We start from the raw sequence: 26,068 nt of genomic DNA on the forward strand, positions 1-26,068 counted from the left end.
TATTGATCCTTTTCTATTGATGCTCTTTATAATTCATAGTAGTTAATGCACTAGCATAAATGGGATTAATCCACATAATCAAAAGCCTCCAGATCTCATTTTCATCCAGATTTAAAAGTATCACAGATAAATGAAATTCGCAGAGTATCTTTTCAGACTGGAATCAGATACATGTGAGAGTAGTTCTCAATCTCACCTTGGATGTTTGAGTTGATCTCTATACTCTTCATGTTATGTGGCTTAAACTGGAACTCTAAAATCCTGTTCTAAATATGTCCAGTTGCAGTAGAGTCCCATTCCTAATAATGGTACTTTAGGAAGTAAACTTTTACAGGTAACTAATTCTCATCTTATCCTTTCCATTTTTTTTTTTAATTGGTAAAATGCTTGTAATGTGTTCTCATCTTATTCTTACCACAAGCATGGATTTGCTTACTAGACTTCAATGAAGTGATGCTCTCTGGAGACCCTAAGAGACATAGGATTGTTCCTTCTCCATAGATGGCCCTATTCTCCTATGATTTTTGAGTTCCTTCTCCTCATTTTCTTCCTCCATTCCTTAATATTTGGCTGTTGCCATAAACACTTGCTCTCTTCAGGCTCCCAGATTCTCCAGTCCTTTGGGTCAATACCAAACTCACTCCTCTTCTAAACACTGAAAAGAAAAACACATGATTAAACTATCAAGTCTACATTTATAATAAGCCAATAGATAGTCTTATTTTAATTTTTTTACATCTATGATGGCTAATCCAAGGGAATGTATTTTGCTTGCTTTGAAATTTTTGAGAAACACTTAATAGTAAAGATAATTCACTAAATACCATCCTTTGACTATCCCCTAAAATTTGTGTGGGTTGAAGACCAACCCATTACTAAGTTACTAATTTCAGGACCCTATCAACTGCCAGGCCCCCTGCAGTTTGCAGCATACATTGAATTGCTTTATACAGAGCTGTATATGTATCCCAGAAAGTTCATGGAGACAGTGAATGTATTTGGAAATGTGCATGCATGTGTGTAAACAAACAAAAATACACCAGCCAGCAAGGAATGCCACATTTTTTTGCCCGCAAATGTAGAGGGAACTTGGGACGAGTGGGATGAGAAGAGATTGGTGGTGGTCCTGAAAAGAGTTTTGCGAGGAAGGATTTCTTCCCAGAAGAGAAAGTGGGTGGAGTTTGGATGGCTTTCCATAAACTCTGAATCTCAGTCACTGAAACCGTTTCTTAGTATGTTTAAGCTCCTTGAGTTCAATATTTTTTATTGTGGTTTTTGTTTTTGCCTTTGCATTTTTAGACCCTTATTTCCAACTATTATGCAATTTGAATCCTGGCCCCAAACAGTTTGGCTATCTGGAAAGCACTCCACACGTGCACACAAACAAATCCCAAGATTCTAGACATATTTTGAAATTAAATGACAAAGTATTTAAATGCTATTCTGTGATAACTTTTAAAATAAACAGATGAGGGTTAAATATAACCCTCTCTTTGTAGCATTCTCACTGTCATCAGCTGTGAAGCAACTTGCAATTTTTGCTAATGTTTTGTCTGAATAGGACACTTCTTTCTCAAAATCTGCACCTATTTCCATGATACAAGAATTATTTTTCTTGGTCCATCATGCTTTTATGTGTGTTTTAAATAATAGAACAGAATGAGCATTAGCAAGGAATGGATTTGTTGCCTTTATTTTGCCTGAAAATATTTTTATGAAGATTTGAGATATGCAAGCAATATAAACTTTTTACGGACTGTTGCATTTTTAATTACTGTTCCATTGAGATAGAAGTTCCAGTTTAATTTGCTGCAAGGTATTTGTATCGAAAGCCTTGTCAGCCCTCTAGGGAGATATCATTTTAAAGTTAATTCCTTTCAGTATATGGGTCTCTGGAGTAGGATAAATATCACAGTATTAAGTACTTGTAGAAAGCTAAAAACAGTCTCTGTGGGATTCTTTCTTGATAAATGCAGTTAGTGAAAAAAGTACCATAATGGTATTATATATAAAAGAGACCCCTATGTCTTTCATTAAAGAAACGATTGTGTCACAACCACTGGCTTCACATTCTTAATGGAACAACTGCCTTTCTTGCTTTTCTTTCTTTCTTTCTTTCTTTCTTTCTTTCTTTCTTTCTTTCTTTCTTTCTTTCCTTCCTTCCTTCCTTCCTTCCTTCCTTCCTTCTTTCTTTCTCTCTTTTCTCTTTTCTTTCAGAATTGCCTTTCTTCGGCTTGAAGGAAACCTAGCTGGAGTCTGTTTTTTCATACTCTAATTCTAATTAAGTTACTTCGGTTTTGGCTCTAGGTTCTTATTTTTTACAGTGTTTCATCAAGGGATCTGGTGAGTATATGCTCTTTACAAGTGCCAGATTGAGCCAGAACAATGGGATGGCCTACAGAATCTTGAACTGAACTTTTGATAGCAATAGAAACATATTTCAGTGGCCAAATAGCCATTGGTATTGAAGCCTCAGAAATGCTTTAGGGAGCCATGTAAATGTCTATGGAAGTGTTCAGCTAAGCTCAGTTGTATTTGATGGAGATCTACCCACTAGGTAATAAAGAGAATTCAAAATCCTGGTCCTAGTTGGCTGTGGAACAACCTCTGAAGGGTTCTGTTTTTACTTTTAGGAGTTTGTTTTAATTGGCTTCAAACTCATTCTACTTGAATCAATTGCACTAACAGTGGTCATGATCCTTCTCAGAGTCTCTTATTTAAAGAAAGTTTATAATGTTGCTAAAATTTTGATAAACATAAAAGTACAAAAAGTGAAAGAGGCTTCCTTCAGTGAATGATACTTTTCTGAGAAATCCAAAGGAAACAAGCGATTTCCCCCCCAACTAATTGAATTGAAATTCTATGCTTTGCTGTGTCAGAGAGATTGCTATCTGGAGTGATTTCCTTCTAGCTTCTGTTGCTTTGGTTGTCCATATTAACATGGTGAATGTTGGATGGGCTACTAGGAAAAAACCTGGAGAATATCTGGTTTTCTTAACAGTTCAGAAGACAACTGGTAAAATTACTCAAAAACATGTACAAAAGTTCCCAGAAGACTTTATGGAAGATCTTCAGTATTCTTTTTATATAATTATATCAAAGTAGAGCTGACCATTCTAAAATACTGGCTGTGGCCTTCCTAAAATGTGCTATAAAGAAGTGAAGTTAAATGGGTGTAATTAAGGTATATGACACTAAAACCTTTTCTTCTCACAGCTTTTATATAGTGAGTATTAGAAACTGAAGAGTACTTGCTAATTGAGATCACTTTTTTTTTAATGTTTTATAGTGTCCTGATTCAGCATGTAAGCAGGATTTATTAGCCTACCTTCAACGAATTGCCTTGTATTGCCATCAGCTTAATATCTGCAGCAAGGTGAAGGCAGAAGTACAGAATCTCGGAGGAGAGCTCATTGTGTCAGGGGTAAGCCGTGGCTTGGGCTTCACAATTAAAGCTCCCACTGTTGTACTTCCAAGGCAAGCATTCTTGGCAACAGTACTGCTTAAAAACACCAAACTACAGTGATTCATAGGGAGGGTTTTTTTTTTTTTAAATAAATGTTATCACCATTATTCCAGACCTTACAATAACTCACAAAGAGCAATTTGATTTTCCAATTACCCCATGTTTATACTAGCCTTGTAAAATCTCCATTCTTCACAAGAAAACTAATTTCATAGTCTGGAAACTCATTGCCAAGCTGTGACTATTATAATTATTTGGAGCTTTTGTACATTTACTCATTGTGAGTCTACTTCCCTTTGTTAGTCCTAGTAATTTTCACTCTCTGTTCAGGAGCCAGCCTCTCTATGTGTGGACTGTGTTCACGTTAGAGATGATGAAAACAATAGGAATTCATTCATCAGGTTCCAATGCATACTAGGTTATCTGTAACCCTTGAAAGCCAGAAAATATCCAAATTTAATACAGGTTGATGTGCTGTTGCCAAAAACTAACATAGCTGTCAAACACTAACAGTTATGTATTCTTTGCTTAATCACTCCAGTGTTTCCCTTCGTATCTGGTCCACTTTCATCAGATATAAAGAAATAAGTTTGATTACTAGAAACATTATGATTTCTTGGCAAGATTTCCAAATGTATGTGTTGAGGTTCTTCACCTTGGCTTCTCCTCCCTCAGTCCCTTTCTTTGAACATGAGGTGCCATCTGGTGTAAACTATTTGCGAATTCCAAAGTGTGGCTCTGCCACCTTTAGTTCTTTTCCCAGTAGACCGTGATGCCATTTTAAGTGTGGCATTACCAGGAACATAACATGATCAACATGGTGAATGAGAATCGGACTAGTCATGACGCTTAATTCTTTACTGAGACATTTTCAGAAATTTAGCAGTTTGACTATTTGATAAAAATATGTCAAAAAATCATTCTTGAACCCAAAGGTTTCAGGTTCTATATTGTTTGACTTGCAGAAAACAGCTGGGAAAAGAGCTGATCTGGCTTGCATGGAGATGCCATCTAGAAAGCCTGTTCCATGCAGTCTCCCCTAGATTCCAATAAATTGGCTATTTTGTGCCTCTTCCCAAAGCATAGTCACCTCTTTGCATTTCCAAAACGATCCTGCTTCAACATTCTTCAGCAACCAAGAGCAATCTGTCTTGCAATGTGTCCTTTCTGCTGAGTTGGTAATAACCAAGATTCTCTGCCAAGAAGTGATCAAAACATTGCATATCCCTTGCTTCCTTTTCTTATCTTCAGACTCAATGGTATAGTCTCCCATACCATTCGGCTTTCATGTCCATCTGTATATAGCACCTGTGGAACTGAGTGCTTTTTGTTTAGCTTGCCTTATGTGCTTTCATTTGTCACTTTCCAAATCTTATTATTTACATGGATGCGCAAAGCATCTTTGTGGATCTCAGACTCCACAACCTCATCTAAGCGATTATTTGACTGGCAGAGTTGCTCTCCATTATCCTCTCAGTACCCATTGTTCATCACTGCTTCCAGAGCTTCATTTCCATTGTCTTTTCCTCATTTAGATGTAGTCCAAACCATCACTGGCTTTTATCACTTGCACTGTTGGCATTTGTAGAGGTGTTTGAGACTGAGAACACCATCAAGAAGCCTGTTTCCTTCTTTGAGTCTTACCGGCAAAGTTCAAAAATCCTTGCATGGGGGAAGGCTTCTTTTAAAGGACTGTTATACAACTTTATAATAATTCTGAGTCTAATGCATTATAAAGGTTTGCTATATATTGCTCAGTTATGGACCTGCTCTTGGCCTCCTCATTTTTTCAAAGCTTGATTGCTGTTTGGTGCCATACCTACATCTATAGTCTGCTGTCTTCGCCACTTCTGCCTCCATCTTATTCTTCATCCTCCTTCACTGATGGCCAATGAAGAAAAAAAAAAAAATCAATGTTTATTTTGCAAAATAGCCACAAATGACTACCTTCAAAGTTCCGAAAGAGTCAAGAATGTAAGACCCCATACACACAAACTTTTCAATGATTTTGCCAAGAAAATGTGCCCATGCTTTGGGCCCCATTTATTTTATGGTCTGGCATGACAAAGTTGCTACATTTTTAAGGAAAAACTACTAGAATATAACATGCAATCAAAAAAAGAAAAAGAGAGAAATATTTGAATCTTCCTTTTTTCTTATGTGTTTATGTACATGGGATTCAGGGTTGTGGTTTCTTCTCTGAAACATATGAAAGCCCCCAAGAAGGTATATATGTTAGTAGTCAGATTTTCCCCTAAAATAAGAAATTTGGATAGGCTATTCCCATTTTGCCAAGAAAAATTATTTGAATTTCAATGCTGAGAACTGTGTTTTTAGACCCTTGTGCTATCAAGATGAACAAAATGCACATGTGCACAGTTATGTACCATGTCAGCATGTGTATGTTTTATGTGATTCTGTGTGTACAGACTGGGTTTTATCTGTGTTTGGCTTGGGTGTTTGGGGGCAGGAAACTCAGTAGGTTATGGATGGGGGAACAATGGGCCCAAAAGCTCTTGAATCATGATGGCAAGCTAGAGAAATAATTCAGTCCTGAATATATGCCTACATGTGTCATTCACCCAACTGCTCTCTAAGAAGCACCATTAATTTTCTGGCTGGAGATACGTTTTTAAAGTTATTGGCTTACATCTTTCTCACCAGCCAAAAAAGTACGGTTCTTAATAAATCTCAGAGTAGAAGATGCATTTGTGAGCCAATTCAGTTTAAGCCATTTGTATGGTTGCTAAGGGGTCAATGGGGAAGAAAAAATTAAAACAAAACAAAACAAAACAAAAAACTAACAGTGCAAGAAATGCCAAGGAAAAAGTAGAGGAAACCAGAGTCCAAAAGATTAAACATCCATTCATTTGTAAACTGGCTTTATTTGCTTTGTGTTTATTTAAACTCTTAAAACAGTTTTATATGCTTTCTGGAAAAAGAAATGTTCAAAGAAGAAAAGAAAAATGAAAGAAAGGGAAGGAGGGAGAGTAAGAGAGAATAGTCATGAAAGAAGGAAGAAAACAAAGGAAAGAGAAACTTAGCCATAGCATATTGTAAATTATTTTAGTGCAGATAATATCCATTAAACATGGCAGTATTATATTCATCATGGCAGAAAAGTTGAGCCACTTTTTTTTCAAGTATGTAAACATATTTTGAATACAAATTCATTCCAGTGCTATGATGTGGATATTACCTGTATATTTGATTGCTGTGTTTTTACTTTTTATTTGCTAGGTTGCAGAGCATTTAATGGATTCTTTCAAATTTTAAAATGAAGATGTACATACGGATCTGGAGAAATAAAAAACATTCGATAACCTTCGATTATCTTAGCTACCCTCACATTTATACTTCTGCATTTTTCTGAATGAGACTGAAAACACTAATACGGAATTTTCGAATGTAGAATGCTAAACATCAAGCATTCTGATAAATCTGAAAAATTCCACCTAAAGCTTTTTGAAGTTCAAATACATCTTTAAAACAATGAAGCCAGAATGCAAGAGGAATTAGCCCTACTTTGGACAGGAATTCAGTGTTTAGGTTAGAGATGGAAGGACACAGATTATAAGTTATAGTTGACTCCACATAAAAATGCTAGAAATTTTAATAGATTTCATTACATATAAATGTCTGTTTCTCATACTTAACAAAATGTAGGAGCAGAATTTGAAGGCAAGTAATGTTCTTTCCTACATCCTCAGCCTGGTGGAATGGAGCCCGACGTTATTCCTAAGGGATTAAGTAACTCACCCTAAATGTGCACTTTTTTTTCTTTGCCATTTAAATCTCTCCTTTCCAAATTTGAATCCTTCTCAATTGGGTTATGAAGAGAATCTTGACAAGGTGAACAAATATAATTTGTGATACTGGTAGGATTTGAACTAGTAAAGGGAAAATTGGAGAGTAAATAGTCAGTTATAGTCTACATGAACTGTTTCACATCATTAAAAAAATTAGACTCAATTAAAATCAACATGAATATTCATGGTAATAAATGAAAGACATTCATACAGTACTAGAAACTGATAATGGTTGACTCAGTCTTACCTGACTATGGCATATGTGCACATGCACAAAAATACACACATGCAACAAATACACATGATTTGATATTTACTACCTTACTCCCTGAATAAGCAGCAATCAGGAACTGAACCAGTGGTTGATAACTGTGACATATCTGATCAAAGACAGTTTAGGGAAAAGAAAACATGGGAATTATTTGTACAATGCTATATGTATTATATATTAAAAAAATATATTTATATATATTATAGATTACATTTTTATACATTTGTATTCCATTTTTAAAACATTTTAAAAATATGATTTGAGATGAGAGTTGCATTTTATTTGAAAAATTCTATGTTTCATCTATAAAAAACAGTGTATTTTGTAATAGACTGAAGCAGTCATTGAAACAAGCATTGTACTTAGTTGTGTAGCCTTGTACTTTTGTACAACTTGTACTCTTATTTGGGGAAAGAGTCTTTTTAAAAAAATATATATTCTGAGTCTGTCTATGGTCAATTCTTGATTATCTCTACTGATCGGAGTAGTAGTAATGGAAATAAATCTAAATCACTAGCTATTTCAGTTTGAGGTCTGAAATGCATTTCTATACTTCATTTAAAAAAAAAAAAAAAGGTATATATTCAGGAAATTAACAGCAGTTCCAAATAATTTTCTCCAGATTTTCCAGAGGGGTGGCTGTTAATTATTTGGGCTTAACAGACTTTTCAGAACTATGAACAGTAGGAGAGTCCAGATCTAGAGAAAGACTAAAACAAACTTCTGATTATAAATCTGGAAGGAAGGGTGGTGGAAATACTCTGTACCAGTAAGAAAATTAAACAAGTATTTATCACTGGCAGAATGGCCATAGTTCTCTGCATATACTTTACTGGTAAGATGGGTTGCTGAAGAATTCAGTCTTTCTCCCAAAAGCCTAACCTTCCCAATTTGTTATGATAGTGAAACCATAACCATTTAAGTTCTGATTCCTGCATTGAGCCTTCCTTAGTTACATTTATATCAGTGTACATGGTCACTGATTTTTATACAACCCAAATTATGCAAACCTTCAGGGAAAAATAACCCTGAAGTGATTTTTCAATGCAAATTCATTCTCCCAGTGTTATAAAAGTGACATTTAACAAACTTAAGGTGTTACATATGGAAAAAAATGGGAGTTGGGGATTTTTATAAGAAAACTAAAAATCTCCTTGAGTGCCAGGCATCATAGGAAGTTTTATATCTAGTGTACCACACCTGTCAGGTGTCTCTCTGAATTTAAATAGTCTTGTGCAAAGGAAGATTGTATATTACTGTTATAAAAAGTAGCTCTTTAGTTATATACTTGATGATGGTGACCCTAAACTCCTCAATTCAATCTTTTATTTAAAAATGAGACTTTTACTGATGAAATTAAATCAGTTGGTCATCCAATTTGTTTTATTCATAGAAAAAAATACTTTATATTTTAATGCTCTCATTTGTAAGTAAGAAGACAGACTCCTTTGTGGCAAAGCTGGAACATGAATCAAGGAAAGAACTCTTTTTACCTTAAGTGGAGACACAGGTTGACCTAACTTGGATCTTCTCAATAGATTGATTTGATTGCATCACCTGAGCTTATAAACAGAGACATTTCTATTTAGTTTGAGGGTGTTCATTACTGTGCATTAGAGTAGAAGTAGCTAGTGGCTTAATGAGGAATGCCTCTACCTCAGAAATGTCAGTGCCATTATTTGTCCTTCAGTCGGTGAACATTCATTCCTTTAGGTTTTAGAAGCTATTCAAGTTTTGAAAGCCTTGAATTAAAAAGAAGGCAAATAATTCACACCTTATTCTATTAGCAGTTAACATTTTAGATTTCAGTTAATATTCAGAACAATATTTCACAGCCAATGTTGAGTAATATTTTATGACAACTTGGAAATTAGACACATGGGAGGTACCTGGAGGAGGGACACTAATTGTGCATCTCTTTTGGTATCTGTGTAACACAGGCGAACCTAGTGAAGAAGTACTGGTTTATAACATTTTCCCATGAGACATATTCTGATTTTGAGATAAATGTTTGTTGGTTATATTGGTTATATTTCATTCTAAGATGTTCTTTATTAACATATTTTAAATAATTAATGTCTATAGTAGTGTCTTAGGAGATGTCTCCTCATTTTTAACTAGCTTTGGATATGTGAGAATAAATCCAGATAACACCTTTTCCCTTAAATTGAACCAAATAATTATGGGAAGCCACAGTATTGGATAGAATACCTTTATTTAGAAACAGTATCTGTAATTAGCTTATGCTTTCTGGTGTTCCTGTGTACACTTGGATTTGTCGGCTCTAGTCAAGAAATACATTGAATTGTGATTTTTTTTTCTTGTTCCTAATTGGATATACCTCAAGAATTCCTGGATTGGAGGCAGTTGGAAGAAAAAGAAGCTAAAATGTGAACAGTTGATATAAAAATATCTAAATAAGAGAAGACGAATATTAAAGCCTGATACTAAATATTACCTGGGGAATTTCATTACTGATTTTGTGTAATTTTCCATTACCTCAGATGGCTCAAAATAAAAGAAATTAAGAGACTCCATAGCAAAACTGAGATAGGATTTTACATTTGGTGCTAGATTTAATAAAATTTTGACAATCCTATTTTTCTAGAAAAAGTTTATTATATCCATATGATGTTCCTAATTTCTAATGACAAACCAGCAATCAGGGCTTCAAAGAGCTATACTTCCTGTTCACATAAAGATATTTCCTGATTCATTGAACAGCACTTCTAGAGTGTTCCAACTACTTAAAAGGCATAGTGCTAAATATTGTTTGGGTGAAGGTATTCAAAGTCCTTTATCTCTAATAGCAAATAATTTCCATGAAGAGAAGAAATTTTTCTGTTTTTTTGTGCCTCTGTTAGATTGTGTAGTCCATTGGGTTTTCTTTTTTCTATTAAGTTTCTCATCTTTCTGTTTAGCATTCTCAGCAAGAATAGCAGAGTGTCTGTTGATAGCTATCTCTGTGTATTCACTGTTGTTCTTGGTTTACTATATTCTAGAAATAAAAGTGTGTTTAATTTACTATCTTCTTATTCTGTTCCTGCAGATTATTTTGTCAAATGCTTTCTCCAGCTAATTTAAATGATTTATAAAATATGGTTTTTTATCACAGCCCTTAGGAGAGAAATATGTGCCATGTTATGGTCCATGTATCTTACAGATAGGAAAGACTTCTGGATGGGCAGTGTGTAGTTTTCTTAGTTCAAATTTCTTTTACTGCTTCAGAACATATTGTCTTACTCTATCTTGAACAGTCATTTTCTTTGTGGGCAATAAATATATTTCAAATATTTCATCCTAACCCAATTTTCTTGAAAGCAAGCTTACTTAATTTAGACTTTAATCTTTTCTTTCATCATCAATACTATATCTTATGTTACTGCTTTTCTCTGAATACTTTCATCTGTGTAGATGCCTTGCTGATAATGAACTTGACTGGAACTCTGGCTAGATCTTCTGTCAAATCTGCACAATCAGTATCTTGACCCCTTTCATCCATTTCCTTCTGCAAAGCTATTTCTCATCTTAGAGAAGTTCCTGGAGAAGTTCCAGTCATAATCGTCTTATAAGAACCCATACTCTTTTAAGTTCAAGATTTTGTATGTGAGACACTATCATAAAACAAACTCAAAATAGAATCACTTTATCTAGGAACTCCCAGTTCAAATCTGTTGCTATCAAAATTATTTGGATTTTGTCTTGCTGAGATAGTTCTCTTCAATAATGACATTTTGGTCAGATTGCATGCCAACTGCCTGTTCATGTCTTCCACAATTAATTACTTTATTAATATAGCTCTAGATTATTCTTTTGGAATGTACAAATTATTCCACCTAACTTTTATCTTCTGTACTGTCAAATAGAAACAATTTTTCAACAAACAACATTTTGAAACCAATCCTACATCTCTAATCAGAATAAAGTTCTAACCATGACTTCAATAATGGTCTCTTGACCAAAATCTTACAATCACTTCACTTCATACTTTGTCTTGAAAGGCTAACTCATCCATTTATGTGATATCATAGAAAGTATGCATCAGCTCCATAATTCTAATGACACTAGTTTTCATAAAAATGTCAAGAGGCTAGATCCTAAAGAAGAGAAATTATCTGGTCCTGGCATTGCATTCTGTGTCAAACAGATTTTTTTTCAACTAATATAACTAAAGACATTATTGAAACCAATCATACTAAATTCACCTAAAAAGTCAGCACAGCTCACCACTCTGCATCCTTTTGATGCAGCCTAGTTTTGCATTGGGTTCCTGAAGTCATGCTCCATTTCCAAATAAGCAGTAGATAATAAGAAATGCCTATATAGTATAAATCAGTTTTATTTCAATATTTAAAAAATGTTTAACTTCATTTTTATTCTGATATCTTAACATTGGCAGATGTGTACCTTCTTTGTTGGGTAGTAAAAATTTTTAAGGTGTTTATTGGAAGAATGAGCAATTGCCATCAGTAATCTTAAAGTAATGACCTTTACATTTTGTATGAAAGGTGAGATGACACAAATTAGTTTCTAATATGTAGGAATAGTTTTTGAAACTGAGAAATAATGGTAAATGAATGGCATATTTCCTATAATGAGAAAGTCAGGAAATGCCTAATTTCTAAAACAAATGGGATCAACTATAAAGTATAAAAAAGCAAAGATAAGCCAACTGGTCAATGATCCAATAAGTAAAAATAGGAAGAAAATAAGGCTCCATAGGACTATTAATTGTGAAAAGTCACAGAAAAAAGCTGTTGAATACAGAATCTGAATTTAGATTTAGAATTACTGAAAATAGAAATAGAATAATAGAGTGGGAAACATGGAGAGTATCCCTAATAAGTACAGAAAACATGAAGTATAAGAAAAATTCCATTTTTTTCTTCATAAATTTGATATTTTTTACTTCTCTATTGTCTTTAATTCTCTAAAGACATTCTTTAAATGTCTCTAACATTTAACTTAAAGTAAAAGATGGGAGAAATAATGCCAAATCCATTATAAGTTTGACTTCAGTAGCATCTGTCAGAATGCTCCCTAACCTGCCCATTTTGCTTAATTTTTATATTGTGATTATTTAATACATTTACATAGTTAGCTAAGAATGGCAGGACTAAAAATAGAATTATATTTACTTCAAACAAAAAAAAATTTAAAGAATATTGTTTATCTGCAGATAGAAACAAACTTTCTTTGGGCTTTACCCATTTATGATGCCATGAATTGTAAGCTCTTACTTTTACTAAAATATTTTCTGTGGAAAGAGTAGGTTTCACTTTTCATATATCTCATCAGGCAGATAAAAATTTGGCTTCCATGTGGATAGTTTCAGGACCTACCTGCTCTTTAATATAACTCCTTTTTGTTTGGTCATACTACTCCCTGACAACTTTTGAGTAGTTCATAGTTTTTAACTTCTAAACCTCCATTTAAAAAAAAAGACCTTAGTGTTCTTTGTATTATTCTCCCATCTTGCCTGAGATCAGTTTCCCCCTCCCCAAAAATGGATTCAGAGGTTAAATAAAGCTATAGGACTATAGCTTTCCTGCATGTGACACAATGTTTGATCTGTTAGCATCACTGGGTCACCTAAATTTGACCTCTGACAGTGGCAGTATAGGGACCCTATGGTATGGAAATCTTCCCATTTACTTTTACTCCAGTTTTGAACGTGGGCTCTTATAACCCCATTTAGATATATTTTATATTCAGTCCGTACAAAAAAACCTAGTCAAGATTGACAGTAATACTTAATGCTGAAGATAACATTTTAAGAAGTAGAAATAGGCATTGGTTATTGGCTTATCTTTTGAAATGTGCCTGTCACACAGCCCCTCCTTGGGTACAAAAAGGAAGAGTAAAAAGAGTGGCAGTTGTAGCAACAATGAATGCATTAGTTCTTCAGTGATTCCAATAAAAGAGGTAAGTATCCTTTTAGTACCATGTACTGGCTGGAGATGCAGAGGCCAAGGGCTTGATGAAGGTCACACAGCAGGGCAATGGAACTTCCAAGAAAAACATCTGAGATTCCCCACATACTGTTCCAGGCTTTAAGAGCTGCAGCCCTTGCTTTCTCTCTTGGTGATCTTCAATGCTTTAAATGGGAATTTCATCCCCTTTAAATGCCACTATGATTGTCCCTGGCAATGCCTGACAAGGCAGGGTGCTTCTTCATTCTCCTTCTCCCAGATGGTCCATTTTCGGTTCAAGAGAGCCACTGAGGAATTCATATGGCCGGGCTGCTTAATATCATGGATGCCCACCCATATCTCTTTTAGCACCTAATTCCTTCATATGCCTCTTTCTCCCAATGACCCACTCCCTCTTCCACTTCCCTAATCCCTTCCCATTAGGGTACGTTTTTTTTTTTTTCTCTTGCTCTCTCTCTCACTCACTCTTTTCTGTATCTCTCGGAAATCAGACAGGAGTTCAGAGCACTTTCACTACCTTTTATGAGGTAGATTGTGATGTCATAGATGGGGGCAGGGCTAGTCAACTTTCTACCCACCTCCCAACCTGTGCTGAGGGAGCTCCGATCGGGAGTGGAAGCAGTGATTCCTCCATGGTGAGTAACTTTGCTTTCTAATGTAATCTTTCTCATTGTAAACATTAATTTTGAAAGCAGGTGGATGGGGATTGAAAGAAGTAAAGATGTGACCACATAAGTCTTCTTTTACTGTTAACCAACTTTGGGTAAAGGATCTACTTATTTATTCTTTGTATGATTTGAGAATTCCACAGCAGATATATTCTTCAAGCATGATCGAAACTTGAGATATAGAAATGGTATTTCATTCCTTTATTTCTTAGTCTTTCTTCCCATTGGGACTGAAAGTCATTGCATATGTGGAATGAATCCATTCTGTAGTCCTTTGGTGAGCTTCTTTAAGGAGGGCTAGTGAGGAGATGTTCTTCTTCATTTGAAAGATAACAGGGTCACACAATATCCTTTATTGATATTAGCCCAGAGAATCAGTCTGCTCTTTTAAAACTGTGGGGGTAAAATTGTGAAGAAACTGATACATAAAGAATTAATAAACTTGGTTTTGATGTAAACAAATGAAGATATTCAAATGAAAAAAATATTTAAAACAAAAGAGTCACCACTCTTGCAAGATTAAGGGTGCAGCCATTTCAAGGTGTCACAACCAAATTTGCTAACTTTTTTGTTGATATTGTATGTCATAACACTGATGCTGTTTTGTAAGATTTCTTTGTAGGTAAGAGCTGTGAAATGTTACTGTTGTTTCATTTGGGTTTCTATAATACTGATTAATTCTTTTGTATGCCTTAGTATTTGGAAGGAAAAAAATCAACTGGAATGAGCATTTTTCCTCTACTTGTTCTCTCCAGGGTACCTATTAAAACTGTCAAGATGTCAGCTTTTATATAAAAGGGCAAAGGAAGTTCATGAAGGTGGTTAAATCTTTAAAGGATGTTGAAGTATCAGGGTGGGTGTTTTTAAAAGGGTTTGACCATCAGAATGTGAGGCCCTGTTAGTTTTCATGGGGTAGGATAAAAGCTCCTTGGTGTGGATTATAGATGTTAGGAAATATGTTAAGAGGATATCATTCATTTTCTTCAAACTGTGCATCCCTAGAACTATGTGTGGATACTGGTGTTGGAAAACCAGAAGCAGTTTAAAAGGAAGAGTCCTTTCTCATCATTAGCTTTTTTGTTACATGTAGAAATCTCTGTCCCCCCTGCCCCGCCAAGTTATGCATTCTTAGAATTCAAAATCACTAGAGCTAATCCTGTTCTTTTCATTACCTGGGGTGGAGTGGCATGGCAAGTTCTGAAGTGATTTTCCCACCTACAGTTTCTAACTTAAAGAAGTGACTGTAATGGTAGAGATTTCAGGTACAATAATGAAAAATAGATCCAAAACTGGCCAATAGGAAAACTTAGGTGGTAATCACATATAGTCAACTTTATATTGCAATGTGGGTAACAATGCCAAAGTCTTATATATTGGATGATCTCTCTGAAGTCTTTGGCCTACCTTCTTTATAAATGCTAACACCCTCAAACCCAGGCAGAAGGAGACCTTCAGTGCCAGAAAAATCTAATGTCTAACTATAGCTCAAGTTTTTAATGTCTTTTATCAACCCCTCATACAGCTGCCAGGTAAGAAATGCTCATATTTTACAAACCCTTCGAAAACAATCATCTTTAACTTCATGAGTTAAGAACGGTTGTGTTGTGCACTTGTGCAAATTCAGAGAGTCTATCATGGAATGCATTGTGCATGCACTTGTTTATCTTCATGTGCATGTTTCATTTATAGTGGCGTTCATTATTTTTTAATTCATTTATATGTATTAAGATTCTAATTTAAAAATTCTATATACTGTCCTGTAAATAAAACAATGAAGTGTAACAAAAGTTGAATTAATTTGAGGTTTCAACACTGGTAATAGTAGTTCCATTTCTGTCACTCACTAATTAGGTAACTGAAAGAAAATTACTTTGATCTCTTGGGCCTCAGTGTTCTCATTGTAAAATGGTGATTGATGATCTACAAGATATATCCTAAAGTAACTTGCTCTAAAATTTTATGATTTTATAATATATTTTTTAAGAAATTGCTTATGGCAAAAATACTGAATAGCTGATGAGACTTTGTTTTTGTATGAGACATAGCATTCTATTAAACAAGGAAGAAAATTTCAGTCCAAAGTAAGTTTTAGGATGTATCCTGCATTTGATGCAGTTTATTATTTGGTTAACAAGTGGGCTCTGTTCTTTTAAATGGACAATATCAAATGTCTGATAGTTAGCTATGTGTTGGTTTGGAAGATTGATTTTTTTTTTTTTTACTCCATAGTTTTTTTGTTCTGATATTTTGAGATAAAAACAATCCTTAACTATTAGGTCATGGATGGATTTAGATATCACTGGGAAATTAAAAACTTCTTATGCAGTACTGTAGGAATCCTTTTGTAGTGTTGGTAAGAGTTGATGAGTAGGGAATTGGTGGGTGTTTAAAATGTGTGTTATGGAGGATAGAACACATGTGGGGCCTGGCTCCTGCTCTTTAGGAATATGCAATCTTTTGGGGTGTATAGACACGTGCCAAGTGTCAACTTAGAGGTGAAGACAGTACATTTCTAAGAACTAAGATATGTCCCTCTGGTGTTGGGTAGACTGGATTGCACTGGGAACGTTTTTTGAGAATCAGAGCTTCAGTTCACTTGGAACACAGTGGTTTAGATTTGTGTTATTGCACACAAGGAGGGCAGGAAAGCATTTTAGGTCATCAAGACCTTGGAATTATAAATCTTGCAGAGGAGTCCTGTGTTTAGATATGCCATGTATCAAAACCATGAATCAAAATATTTGCATATAATCCAGCCCCATACCTTTCCTGAGCCCTTCCATATTTGCTGAATTTATAATATATAACGGTTTAGAAGAGTTGAGGAGGCTGCAAGTAAGTGAAGCACAAAGATTATTTATTAAGATATAATCAGGCAGCCATTTTCTCTTATGCAAAATGTCATATCATCACTCATAGCCACAATAGGAAGAGAAGTAAATAAAAGGGAAGGAACTAGGGAGAGGAGACTCTAGCTCTGAGACATTCTGATTTTCTGACAAAAGTGGAAAGGGACTGTGTTACCATTGACACATTTAGCAATATTGATGGCCATGAAGACATGCCCATAAGAAAGACAATCCATGTAAGCAGGACAATTTTCCAAAGCAAATGGAACATGGTCTATGTACTGAGCAGAAACTATGGCCGACTTTGCTCTCTAACAGCCAGTGTTGAGAAGGCTTACACACTAAAACCACACATGATTATGTAAGTCTCCTTCCCCCAGTGCACTTGGAAAGAGAATACTCATTTGGGCATGATTTGCCCACATTGACAACAAAACACACTTATGTTTGAAAGTTTCTCTGGTGCTGTAGATTCATAAAAGATTTGCAGTGTATACTTTGCTTCACTCAGAGAGCACTATTTGTTGTATTTCTTGCCACCCAAATTCCTTCTAAGTTATTACTTAGGCTTCTCTAATAGACTGGAATTCCATGAGTAGAATTACGTTTTCCCCTATCCCAGCTTCTAAAGATTTAGTTTACATTATCCAGTAAAATGTTTCTTAATTTCCTATCATGACATAAAAATTAATTTGTAGAATATACCGTGTCAGGAAATCACTTTCAAAAGCAAAATTTGTATATATGGGGATGAGGAAATAGCATGCTCAGTCTATGTTCTCTTAGAAATAATTTTTTCCAAAAAAGTTCAAGTAGAACTTAGAAAAAATCTTGTCAAACAGTATAAATTATTAAAGGAGGTTAGAGATATTAGATTTATGTTTGTCTCAAAAGAATAGTGACAAATGCTGGCAACTGTTCCCCCTACCCCCTTAAATATCTCTAGAGGTGATTCTACTATTGGGTTATAATTCAGCATCTGTTTATTGGGTTAATATTAATATTAATAATATTAATATTATTAATATTAACCCAATAAACAGTATTGGGTTCAATATTGGGTTCACTGTCTGTGAATGGACGAATTAGCATGGAAAACAGACCCATAATCAGTAACTATAATGTTAACAATGGGTTTCAATAATCACTGTAACAAATATATATATATATATATATATATATATATATATATATACACACACACACACACACACATATATATATGTGTGTGTGTGTGTGTGTGTGTGTGTGTATAGTGATGCGGGCATTCCTGAAGAGAAGGGGAAGAGGAAACTTCATAAAAGGGGTAATATTTTTCTTAACCTTGATGGATAAGTAGATGAGAGTTTTCTAGGTAGAAGAGGAGAGAAACAATGCCCATAGTTGTGAGGTGTGGATGTATTTTGTGCTGACTGAACCTGAAAATATCAGAGATGGGTGGAAAGATGGAGAAAAGTAGAAAGTGGAGTTAGACATGTAAAAAGTGGGGTCTGGAGAGCAAAGAAATTTTTCTGACCCATTCTGATTTTAATGAACATTTCCCAAAATGATCAAATGATCATCTGTATGCCAAAAACATCAAGTGGTGGGAGGAGACTGCTAAATGCAGAGCCATGGCTAAGATGCAGACCTGTGAAGTCAGGATTGCAGGGAGTGCATTCTTAGAATCTGTAAGTACCCCTTCCTACCCACAGGTTTTAGAATCTACGAGGCAAAAAACTGACTCATTGTTTCTGTGTTCTTGGAAAAAGTTCCAAAAAAAAAAAAAAAAGAATTAAAATATTAAGAATAAAAGACTTGGGAAAAATAGGATTTAAAGGTAATTTAAGAATGTTCTTTAGAAAATTGACTTAAATTTTGACTAAGCATAAAAACCTTTATAAGAATGATAATTATTAAGTGTAAAGAATTGCCAAGTGGTGCTCTTACATCTCCTTGAAGGAAAGGCATGAGACTATAAACGTTTAAGGGACCATCTTGAGTCCATCATTTTTATGCTCCAGTATAAGAAGGTAATGAGGTTCAGGGCTAAGTTGTTTTACAACAGCCCAGAGCAGTATTTATTTTTGGTGGTATTTTTGGTAGAACTATTCGACTACTTTTATATTTTAATTAGGGGAATTTCTTGAAAGAGAAATGTATAAATTAGCATTTCCATCATGACTGGAGACATCAAACATTCATGCCAATATAGAACCTAATCTATATAGTCTATGTTGAAAAATATGAATTATCTAACTGTATCTAAATCAACAACCAATTGGAAGTGATTTTTTTTCCTCTGTTTTTTTCATCGTGGTCATGATTATTATCTTCTCCCCATCAGTCTATGTAAATGTTATACATGTGTTCAAAGATGCAAGAAGAGAAAGGCACTAGAGAGGTACTTTACATGTGACTAAGACATGAGAATCTTACATCAGAACCCTGATCTGGAAGAAGGTGGCCCTCAGATCATTTTCAGAAGAAAATTCCATTCTGGATTCAACCCCCTGTTTTACACACAATTATCCTGTTTCAGATTGCCAGAATCACTAGTATTTGTTTTTTGAGAACTTTTTTTAGAAGTCAAGAAGTGGTAGTGAACCTTGCTTTCTACTCCAAACTCAACTCTGTGCAGATAATTGCAGTAATTATCTGTACTGTGGCAGAGATGGTAATCTTGTCATATACTAGAAGCAGTTGACTGGTAGAATGCCAGTGCCTGCCATTAATTGAGCAAATTGATTTTGGCATGGTGATCTAAAGATTTTTTTTTTACTAAGGATGTATAGCTCTGTTACTGGCTGTATCACACAATCCCAAGCAAACATAATCTTGAGTGGTTCTTAGAAGATGTGCCAGGCAAAATTACTTACCCCAATAAGGCCTTGCATTTTACATGAATAAAAGTCAAGCAGAGAACAGTTAACAGCAATATGATTTTGATGTCCAATATCTGAAAAATAACTTAGAGTACACTGTATTCTCTTAAGGTAGATGTTAATAAGCAATGTATTGCTGTTAGATATGAATTTGAAAACTGACTCTTTTACAATTTGGGTGATATTGGGTAATGTTCCTAATCTCTGAGCTTTTGTTTTTGCTTTATAAATTAGAATAGCAATACATTTAGAGGGACAATAGGACAATTGCATGTAGTAAATAACATGATTATACTAGCTAAGGTACAGTGGGGGCTCAGTATGTTCCAGGCACTGTGCTAAGTATTTTAAATGCACTGTGCAATGTTGTTAACAGTTATCCCTTGGAGGAAACTGTCATCCCCATTAAAAATATTAGGAAAATGAAATTCAAGGAATTGAAGTAGCTTCCTGGAGGTCACAAAGTTAGGGACTGACAGACTGTAGTGCTTTCCAAGAAGCCTCCCTTGACTGTTCTCTCACAGCATGATGTGTTTTTTCTGTCATTCTGAGTAGGATACTGCAGTGTAAAAACTTACCCAATTATATGTCTCCCAACTACTCTGTGAATTCCATAAAGGTCGGGAATATGTCTGAATGTTGAATTTTTCCCTGTTTCCTTGCATAACAAGTACGTAATGTGTGCTTTATACATCAGCTTCTTAATTTTTTCCCTAGTTTTCTTAATTCCTTTGTAACTTACTTTGTTAAATTTCCCATGTTTTTTTTTAAGATTATGGTTTAGAAATATAAAAACATTCTTCCAAAATAGCTGAATTAATCAACTTAATGATTTATTTTAAAAAAGGAGTTGGAAAGTAAGGGCCACAGTGGCAGAGTTCATTTGTTTTCCCACATGAAGGTTATGGTACATAAAAATGTTAATTATATCTAGATGTGAAATATTGCATTTTAATTAACTATCTTAAATTATTAATGGCAATAACAGTATTAACAATTTGTATCGTCTTTCACATGTTTTAATTAGATATAGATTCAGCTCCATATGATAAAACCTCTAAATGGAGAGTTATTTTTCTATCATATAGACTATGTAGTTCAGGGCCAATATAATGAATTCAGAATCATCAGGGACCCAGACTCCTTCTGATTTGTGGTCTGTTCTACTTAGTGTTGAGGATCCTCAACACTCAAGTTCATCTTTGGTCCAAGGTGACTGCTCATGCTCTTTCCATTTTCCATAAGGAAGAAGAAAAGAAGTGTGAGGGCAAAATGGTGAGCTGTCTAGCTGTGTTAGCACTCTTTAAGGGGATTTCCCAGGACTGTCTGTCCCCCTAGTCCAACAGTTTCTGTTTACATCATACAAGGAACCTGAAAATATGGGAGAGTTAGGCAGGGAGTAGTAGTTCTTGTCCAGGTATACCGTCTGATGGAACACAAATAGAATTCTGACTTACACTAGTTGCTTTGTGATCTTGGGCAAGTTGCTTGACTTCACTGAGCCCCATTTTCCTTAGCTGCAAAATGAGAATGATATTAGTATCTACCTAAGTGTGTTGTTAGGATTAAATGTGTTGATGTCACACACTTAGCTCAGTCTACAGAATGGAGAAGTACTAAATAAATGAGTAGCTAATTTTATTGTTCCTTATCTTGTCTCTCCCAAAAGATGGTATTTTTTTTTTTTTGATAAATTAGGTGCCACTTGTTTTATTCCATCATCTTTACTCCAATTAAACCACTGGGTGTATAGTAGTGAATAACCAACCAAGGTCTATACCTTCATAGAGATTCCATTAGTTTGTCATTGAGAGTCTTGGAGGAATCACTCATAGAGAGGTCATAATTGACAATAGAAAAGGGAATGACCTCAATAGAGAAATGAAGTAGTATTCTCACATTATAATCTATGGAAAAATCACATGGGAAACAAATAAAAATTTGTTGAGAATTCTGGGCTCTGCCTTTACAGTTCTGATATCACATCTGAGATCAGGAATATGTAATTCTATTCCTAAATATTTCTGATGCAGAGGACTCATGGATCACACTTTGAAAAATACTGGTCTAGGAAATTGAGGGAAGAGAGCCTTATGAGCTGTGATGAAACCCTTCCAGTACTTGAAGTCAGTTTGGACCCTTTCCTAGAAAATCCTTTTTGGCTTGCTGCATTAGGCTATTTTAGTCTAGCCTCGCCTGGATAATTACCAGTTGTGGGGAGCTGGTTGCAGTTGTCCATTGCAGGATATTTAGCAATGTCTCTGGCATCTCCTCTATAGATGCTTGTAGCAACTTTCCTTCTCCAGTAGTGATAGTCCATTGTCTCCAGACCTTCCCAAATGCCAAATGTATCCTGGGGTACAGGGACAAAGTTGCCCCTAGATGAGAACTATAGATCTGGTTGATCTTGACCTTTCACCTAGAGTGTACATACTATTTGAAATGGAGTTTTTTGTTTCTTCCTTCTATCCACAAAATGGTCCAGCCTCATCTGCCAAATGCCCATTCCCAGCATGGCAATAGGGTATGGATATGCACTTTCCTAGAGGCTAGACTCCTGAGTACCCATCACATTCCTCTTCTGGCCATAACTTTCATACACCCTTTAAAGGTCTCCATCCACCTCTCTCATTGTTTACTCCAAATCTGCCTTAGAGATGCAGGCATTTCTACTATCAAAGGCAATTAGGGACTTAGGTGAGAATGTTGCTCAAAAGAAAGTTTTAAACAAGGTAAAAATGTCTTCAGTTTCTTGCTTTTTATAAACAAGAGTCTTGAGGTTAAAATAATTCAGTTTTTATAGTACCTTTTTTTAACAAATATTTTTCACATATCATTATATATTTAGCCATTCTTTGCATATTTTTAAATCTTTATATGGTAACAAACACATTTTTTAAAAAATATGAAAAAAAAAGTAGAGCAATGGTTTACATTTTTTTCTTAACAAAATAATATTAAGATGTGTATCAGGTCCACGGTCTCCTTGAAAGTCAAATGACTTATGCAGGTGTTTCTGAGATAATATTTATAATGAGTAAGCCTGGCAATGCTGAAATTAGTGGGTGAGCCCTTGAAACCAATCAAGTTGTAGATAGAAACCGATTATGTTTCATAGCTTAGCATTAATTTCTTTAAAAGAGGTTTGGAGAGCTCTAACAGGTGGTGACTCTAGATATAACAGAGATCACTCTTTCTTTCAAAGATGTAGCTGCAGTGCATTTGAAGAATTTTCCTTGGCATTTTTTAGCATATTAGGTAAAGAAATAATGAGGTAGCCTTTACATCTTATAATAAATATGGAGATGATTTAACTTTGTCAAAGGCTAGATTCACAGGAACTCTAAGATACAGATTGTGCCTTGAGGAAGCTTTCATCTCAATATTAAGTATGATTTTTAGTAGGGGCAAGATACTGTATCAGCTCTCTCTAACCCTTTAATGTTTATCTTTATTCACTGGTTAAAAGTTGTCATTTTCATGAAAGTTTGTGAAGTCCTTTTTTTTCAAAGAAGTTTTCCAATTTCATAGATTTGATGCTCTCTTTCAAAGCAACTGCTAGTATTTTGTATTTTTCTATGATTTTTGGCAATACTGTTATGCATTTCCCATCTTTTGAGGATTCTTTGCCCTTTAATCTGTGGTTTTGAAAGTTTCTTGCATAGTTCAACCTCTTTTGCAAGGAAACATATAATATGTTGTCCATCCATAGAGGTTCTTTGTTAACTAAATAAATCATATTTCCACTTTTAGATTGAAGGGAACCCTCTGGTGCTTTTGCTGCATTTTTTCCTAAAGTACAGTCACTCCAGGAGAAACCGATGATATTCCTAACCAGGCCAAGCCCTGGCAGGCGTATGTGGCTTCTCAGGGGAACTACCTTAAATGGCCTTTATTCTTATTTTATTCAAAAGGAGTTGGAGCTACAGTATATTCCTAAATACACTGGAGACAGAAGTCATGCAGTTGTATTTCTGGTAATTATCCTATTAGCTAGGTATGTAAGCCCCAGTTCCCTCATCTATTGGATAATGAGAATGAAGTAATATAGTGTGTAAGGATTAAGTGGTATAACATATAGGAAAGATCTAATTGGTTCGAATGCTCAGTATGTATTGAATCTGGAAAATATCCAGAGTATATTAGCCCATGGCCAATTTAAGAGGCTGCCTGAACTAAGAATCCATCATTCAACTGTCTAAACACTGGGATACGTATACCAAATGCCAATATGGCTTAGGTAGTGCTAGCTGCTGTGGAGGACATAACCAGTAAAGGGCCAGGAAGTACTTGTTTATATACATCCAGAAGTCTAGCTCTGAGATAAGACTTTCATACATATACAAAGCTTTTGAAGATGAAGTAGCAAATAAGTAACCAATTATGTGATACTAGCAAGAAGTGTAACCAAAATTGAGCTGAAATCAGTAAGGATAGCTGCATGAAGGAGTCAGCTGTTTCTATTGCAAGAATGGTTTACTTTCTTTTTTTTTTTTTAAATCTATATCTCTTTTTGGATTGCATTCCACAGCCAGTTTTGGGATCCCAAACAGAAGGTTCCTGTGTTCTATTTCTTTTCCCCATAAATGGGAAAAGTGGGATTGTAACTAGACTGCCCCAGACATGCTTTATCCCTAGCAATGTCCACTGTCTGGTGGAAGAAGAAAGCTTCCCTCCTTTTGGATGTACCTTGTTCTTCTCTCACTTAGGCTTATGGTCCTCTCACACTACCTGGGAATTTATTCAAATAACTGTATCTGTGCAGAGTTTCTTAGGCCTAAGTTACCCAGGTGGGCCAATAAATTACGATAAATACACTAAAAGGATTCCAAAAAGGTATCACCTTATTACTACTACTTTATAGTGACATTTTTAAAATTTAAAAAAGTGTCTCAAGTTTACTTTGTCACTTGGGCCTCAATGACTGGTGAAAGTCATATTAACCCCACTTTTTGGCTGAAGAAATAGGAACTCAGAGAGGTTACTATAGTGTCCCAAACTTTCACAGTCAGTGGTTGGTACAGGCAAGGTTGGAGCCAGGTCTTGTGCTTTTTGCAATGTAAGATGTTTGCTCCTCCTAGTAGTTGAACTAGTTCTTGAGCAGGAGACACAGAAAATGGTATGTGTCAGATGGTGTAGATGATGGTAGCAACTAATACATATTAGGTTCTATTAGGTTCTTAAAATTTATATCAGTCAGCCTGACATCATATCATGGTACCCATCATATGGTGGAGTATAAAGCTAAGGTGTAGAAATTTTGAATAAAGTCTTTTCATATCATGTGAATAAATAGCAAGTGGCATATATGGGGGGTGGAGAAAGGAGAACTATAGGTTGTATTTAATCAAGTTTTCTTTGAACATGTAAATGACTTCAGTAGCTGGTGAGAAAATAAGTAGATGATGTCCCTGCTTCTTGCCTAGTTTATATCTCATGTGTATGATGATTGCAAGATTAGAAGTTAGTGTGACTTTTTCCTTTGTGGCTTAAGGAAATTTACGTCCTTACTGCTTGGTCACATGACTCATACTTGAAAGGAATTAGAACACATCATAACTCTTGCTTAGCCCTATGATGGCACCAATAGCCAGGAATAGAGTTCAGAGCAGGAAAACACTATGGTATATTTACCTGGTCAAAGAAGGCTGGATGTTACATGTCACAGGGACTGAAGACCATTTCTATCAGATAGGAATTTTGTGAACCCAAGTTCACAAAAAGTTTTTCTGTATTTGTTCCCTCATATGTAAAGGATTGTGGTTCTACCATATATATATATATGGTAGATATGTATATGTACCTATGTATATATGTATATATCTATATCTATATATATACATACATATACAATATATGTATAATATATATAGTAGATTGTATTAAGACACCAGTACTATAATACGTACCACACACAGTTATGCCTCACAGATGCTGCTACTATGAATGAGGGAGATGATTTTTAATGAAAACTCAGTAATTTATATATAGAAAGCAGTAGAAGTAAACACAAAGAATTAGATTGTGGATGTTTTCTGAGCAAAGGATGATCCTGATTGTACCAGTGAAGCACAGTAAAAGGAAGAGGTCATAAGATTTGTGTAGCAGTTTAGCTAATATTTATTTTGTCTGTTTTATGTCCCTAAATTCTACTGTCCTGCCAATATCATTATTTGGCTATTCTTCCATGGAGGAATGAATAGGTGGA

At 35.0% G+C, this 26,068-nt stretch overlaps 1 protein-coding gene and 1 long non-coding RNA gene across 6 annotated transcripts in view; one reads left to right on the plus strand and one right to left on the minus strand.

Annotated features, from left to right (window-relative positions):
* CTNNA2 (catenin alpha 2) overlaps positions 1–26,068 on the plus strand; it is a 1,141,838-nt gene that overhangs the window by 1,097,491 nt on the left and 18,279 nt on the right. For 3 of the 5 annotated variants that reach the window (XM_032352608.1, XM_032352606.1, XM_032352607.1), the window contains 2 exons: positions 3,290–3,424; positions 13,971–14,114. In XM_032352608.1, coding sequence (XP_032208499.1) covers positions 3,290–3,424; positions 13,971–14,114 — 279 coding nt within the window. The remainder of the gene's footprint in view (positions 1–3,289; positions 3,425–13,970; positions 14,115–26,068) is intronic. The other 2 variants (XM_032352609.1, XM_032352610.1) reach the window with 1 other exon arrangement.
* LOC116595828 lies at positions 171–13,975 on the minus strand. Its single transcript, XR_004287878.1, has 4 exons — positions 13,491–13,975; positions 7,226–7,356; positions 5,286–5,347; positions 171–655 (listed from the first exon to the last, which is right to left on the minus strand). It is a non-coding gene; the product is annotated as an uncharacterized LOC116595828 (long non-coding RNA).

This window comes from Mustela erminea, chromosome 7 (assembly GCF_009829155.1).
Source record: "Mustela erminea isolate mMusErm1 chromosome 7, mMusErm1.Pri, whole genome shotgun sequence".
Classification (NCBI taxonomy): domain Eukaryota; kingdom Metazoa; phylum Chordata; class Mammalia; order Carnivora; family Mustelidae; genus Mustela; species Mustela erminea.